The 4,725-nt window shown below is 35.7% G+C and overlaps 1 protein-coding gene across 1 annotated transcript; it reads right to left on the reverse strand.

Moving 5' to 3' along the window:
- Positions 1-1,772: 1,772 nt before the first annotated feature.
- LOC131033872 (peroxidase 4-like) lies at positions 1,773-2,358 on the reverse strand. Its single transcript, XM_059217141.1, has 2 exons — positions 2,103-2,358; positions 1,773-1,951 (listed from the first exon to the last, which is right to left on the reverse strand). Exons 1-2 carry the CDS (start codon positions 2,356-2,358, stop codon positions 1,773-1,775), a joined length of 435 nt encoding a protein of 144 aa, XP_059073124.1.
- Positions 2,359-4,725: the final 2,367 nt, after the last annotated feature.

Consider the following 4,725-nt stretch of genomic DNA (forward strand, 5'->3'; position numbering starts at 1 on the left):
CCTATCCCAGATTGGATAGATGAAATCTCCTGCCCAGTATGGACATATGCCTAACCCGTATGGTTAGATGCCTAGTCCCGTATGGATAGATGCCTAACCTGTATGGTTAGATGCCCATCCCGGTTGGATGGATGCCTATCTCGTTTGGATAGATGTACCTGAGTATGTGATTGAATCAAAAATAAATAAGAATAAGTAAGAATAAGAAATCAATATTTTTATATATTAAAAAAAAAAAATCAATTGAGTTTCTGGATTAAGTTAAGTGGGTTATTATAGAATAAATACCAATACTAAGTAATATATGTGTTTGTATATGTATGTATGTATATATATGCATGTATACGTATATGTATATATACATGTATATGTAGATGTAGATGTATATATATATATATATATATATATATATATATATATATATATATATATATATATATATATATATATATATATATATATATATATATATATATATGCATGTATGTGTGTGTGTATGTGTACATGTACATGTACATATATATACATATCTTTCTACTAAAATGTATTTGTCTTAACTCATTACATAAGTTGATTAGTTTTTTTTATTAATATTTGTTATAGGCAATACTACTGCATTCACTAAAGCACTAATTGGTGATTGGTAAATTGGTTTTGCGTCAATCAGAAGATTTTATTTATTGATTTAAAAAAAAATTTAAATTTGATAAAGTTAAGATATTAGATTTTTGCTTTTATCAATTTTGAAAATTATATATCTTCAATCTCGTTATCAAAAATTGGTTCTCGTTATAAAAAAATTGATTGCAGTTATTTTACTATTTATTTTATATATGATTGAAAATTTTATCTTTAATATTTGAATAGTTACTAATAAAATTCTTTTAGGTCGAAGAAAACAATTTTATAGTCATTGATTGGGATTATATTAGACACAATAATAATAATAAGAATTATTTTTATGATATTTTATTTTTATTTTTATTTTTTTAGGCAAAAGACATAGAAACCTATATATAAATATATATTATAAAATACAAGTTTACATAATTCAGAAAAATCTTGATCAGCAAAATAAGAGAATATGCTGATAATAGTTCAATATTCAGCTTTATGAGTCCAAATCTATTCATGCTACCAACTCCCAAATACTAACAACTAAAAACCATCATACATATGTTTCATCTCCCTTATGCTTACTACTGATTAAAACCAGACATATTCAAAACTACCTCATATGTCCTTACGAAAACAAAAAACTACCAAGTCTCATCAGTCCCTAGGGCCATCCAAATGCAATCTTCAACCCTAGTTGTGCTATCCATGTTGACCATAAGCTTTAGAGAAACTTGAGACAAGTATCCCACGGTTTGATTGGTAGAATACCCCTTCGCTTCGCAAACACTTATGAAAGAAAATCTGCCCTGTATCTCCTCTGATATAATGTTCTTGAATAAAGACACGAAGTGATTTAGACATTTCCAAAACGACAATCTTTCCTGATTTCTCCATTGTTTCCAGTCAGAGGATTGTTCTCAGAGAGAATGGTAAGTGCTCTGGAGAATTGGGAGAAGAAATATTGGTTGTCTTGGGCCATCTTTTCCCCATAAGGGGAGGTTCTGGGATCCAAGAGGAGCTGCTGATCCACCACCAGAAGGCTTTTATTCTTCATCAGATTTTTGTAAAAATTGTTATCAATCTTCAACATTCATTTCATATAAAATATCTCACATCCCAATCCGCCATTAGAGCCAAAGCGAAGCCATTTGTCCTTAAAGTGCATGTGGTGGAGGGTTATTTGCACCAGGGTCCTGATAATCCAAATGCTCTTCAACAACCATACGATGAACCTGATCTGACCCAGAAAACTCATGGTGGTTAACACCACCGGTCTCTGTAAACGCCGGCTCTTGAGTGCTGCTCTTGCATGAGACATGCAGAGCTGCAGAAGCTAAGAGAAGCGCCCATAAACACAAGCAAATAAGACTTGGCCATTGTGTTGTTGTTGCTGCTTTGGTACCAGAATGTGAATTGAAATGATTTTGCATATAGATATAAGATGCATTTTACAAGTGCTTTTCCAGGTCACTATCAACACGTACATTGAAAGCTTTTAGTGCCATCCCTTAATTTGGCAGTGTCTATATTCAAATGAATGTTGTCTCTGTATTTGTCCACCACTGCTGCGCTGCTCTTCTTACTGTCTCTCCTCCCTGTTTTCAATTCTACACGAGGCCCTCCTAACATGACAACTCCATCTCTTGCAGAAAGAGCAACAATGTCAGCACAGGAGACAACTCCAGGGCACACCTCCTCAAGTGCACTCTTGATTGTATTCACATACTTGAAATTCCTCATTCCAAAGTTACTGTCAGATGGCTTCTAAGACATCACACTCCCACTCAAATCCAGCAGCACCGAAGCATCACAAGACTCGACCATGCAATCATGAAAAATAGCTCTGATCCAGAAGACAGCAGTATATCCATGTTCTTGATAGAGATTATACACTTGCTCTTTCACAATATCCTCTACTCTCGGACACGAGGTTGCATAGTAGTTGCTCTTCAGTTCGCTGCTCTGAACCAGTGAAAGCGGTGGGCACAGTGCAATGACAATGAGTGCGAGTGACCCAAAAGTAAAACAGACACTGCTCTTGCTTGCCATTGTCTTTACTCCCACTTTGCTTTTCCTTTCCTTGCTGAATGCTTTTGTCAAAATCTCCACGCCAGTCTTTGTGATTAGAAGTGTATGTTCAAATTGTGCAGAAAGACTACCATCAGCAGTCACAAAAGTGTAATTGTCATCCCACAGCTCAAACTCAATGCTCCCTAGTGACAACAATGGCTCAAGTGCAAAGGTTTGCCCAACCATCATACATCCAGCTTGATCCTCACAAAATTTTATGCAGGGAGCTGAGTGAAAATGTTTTCCTATCCTTAGAAGATGCTCATTTATAATGCCCTTTTTTTTTAATGATACGCTCCTGTACCTGCACAAAAACAAACGTTAGCAAAAACATGTCCATTAATGCTTCAATCTTTCCCAATCCATGACTCCAGATCATGTCCACTCGAAACCAATCAGCTTACCACACCCGCACCCTGCTTATTACAAGTAGTATTAAACTGCCTTTCGACTTCTTCATGTTAAGAGAGTACTTTATTACCGCTAATCCCTATTCAATTTTTCTTTTATCCTTTCAGGCTTGCCTTTGCCTTTGAATACATACTTTGCTCCCCCTGCTTTTTGTTTCCAGACATATAGTATTAGCGGATAATCTCATACTTTGTTGATATGGCACTTCTCTTTCTTTTTGCAAATTTTCCCCTACATCTACCAACCTTGCTGAGCCAGTTTTTGCTTTTCGTATATGCTTTGAATGTGCTACTATTTAGTTTCAATCTGTGCTTGTGATCCAACTTCTCAGATAATCCTCTATACAGACTTTTCTTGCATATAAATTTCATTAATTTGACGAAATCTGATCTGAATTATGGATTCGGATGACAACACCTGAGTGAGAACCTGCGGTATTGTAAATTCTGTTTACAAGAACAAGAAATCATAGAATTGAAGCAAGCCAAAAAGTGATCTATTTCATTCGAAAATCCAACATATAGTAGTTCATGAGATTCCAAGGGTCACACAAACCCCTTGAGAATCGAAGTCCAACAGTCACATTTGTTTATTACATAATAAAATCTAAAAACTACGAAAATTTCAAAAAAACTATATGAAATTTTATCCTAATTTTAACTAGGCATAACTTTCAGCTCGGAACTCAAAATTACAAGCCGTTTAACTCATTGGAAAGATCTCCAAGAGTTAGGAGCAAAGTCCTGCAAGAGCATCTGATCAAAATCCTTGACAGGGATCCGAGCTATTAATAATCTCTATCTCCACTGCATCACACCCCAAGTTGGCTAGATGATCAGCCAGTTTGTTTCCTTCCCTGTATGTATGGGTAATTATAAAGTACTGGAATTTGTCTATCAGGTCCCAAATTTTATTAAAAACATAGCCTAATTGCTAATTATGGCTTTTTCTTTCTTTGCAGGCATTCACAATGATCAATGAGTCTCCTTCAATGTGGATGTTATGGGCTCCTATTCTTAATCCCAACTCTAAACCTATCAATACCGCATTTGCTTTTGCCATGTTATTTGTTCGTGGAGGTAGATGAACTGATTTTAGCGCCAAAATTATTCCATTCGAATCCCTAATGCATACTCCTGCTCCTGATACCCCAGGATTTCCTCTAGCCGCACCATCAGTTTAGTTTTACATATCCTGCTTGCGGTTTGCACCATTTCAGTGTTGTTCGGTCTATTCTTGGATTGGAGGGATTTAGAGAGCTACCCGGAAGGCAACCTAATCTGATTCCAATTCTTTTGGATTATTGTGTCCCACTTCGTCTACTTATCATTTGTCTTCTTAGCTTTTTGCACATAAGGATTTACCACCTCTGAAATTACCTTTTCTATTTTAGCGAGGCTGATTTCCAATGGTGAAGACACTTTCCTAAAGATCCTTAGATTCCTTTCCCACCATATGATCCATAATACCAGGGATGGAATTACTAGCCAGAGACAGGCAAAAAAAACCAACTTTGGAAGAGATGCCATAATTTGTTTGGCAAAGGAAAACATATGTTCAATTTGGACTGGAGAAAAGTCCAGCAGCTATTCGCAAAGCTACATTGTAAGATTAAATGTTCTACAT

The sequence above is a fragment of the Cryptomeria japonica genome, chromosome 3 (genome assembly GCF_030272615.1).
Source record: "Cryptomeria japonica chromosome 3, Sugi_1.0, whole genome shotgun sequence".
NCBI classification, from domain to species: domain Eukaryota; kingdom Viridiplantae; phylum Streptophyta; class Pinopsida; order Cupressales; family Cupressaceae; genus Cryptomeria; species Cryptomeria japonica.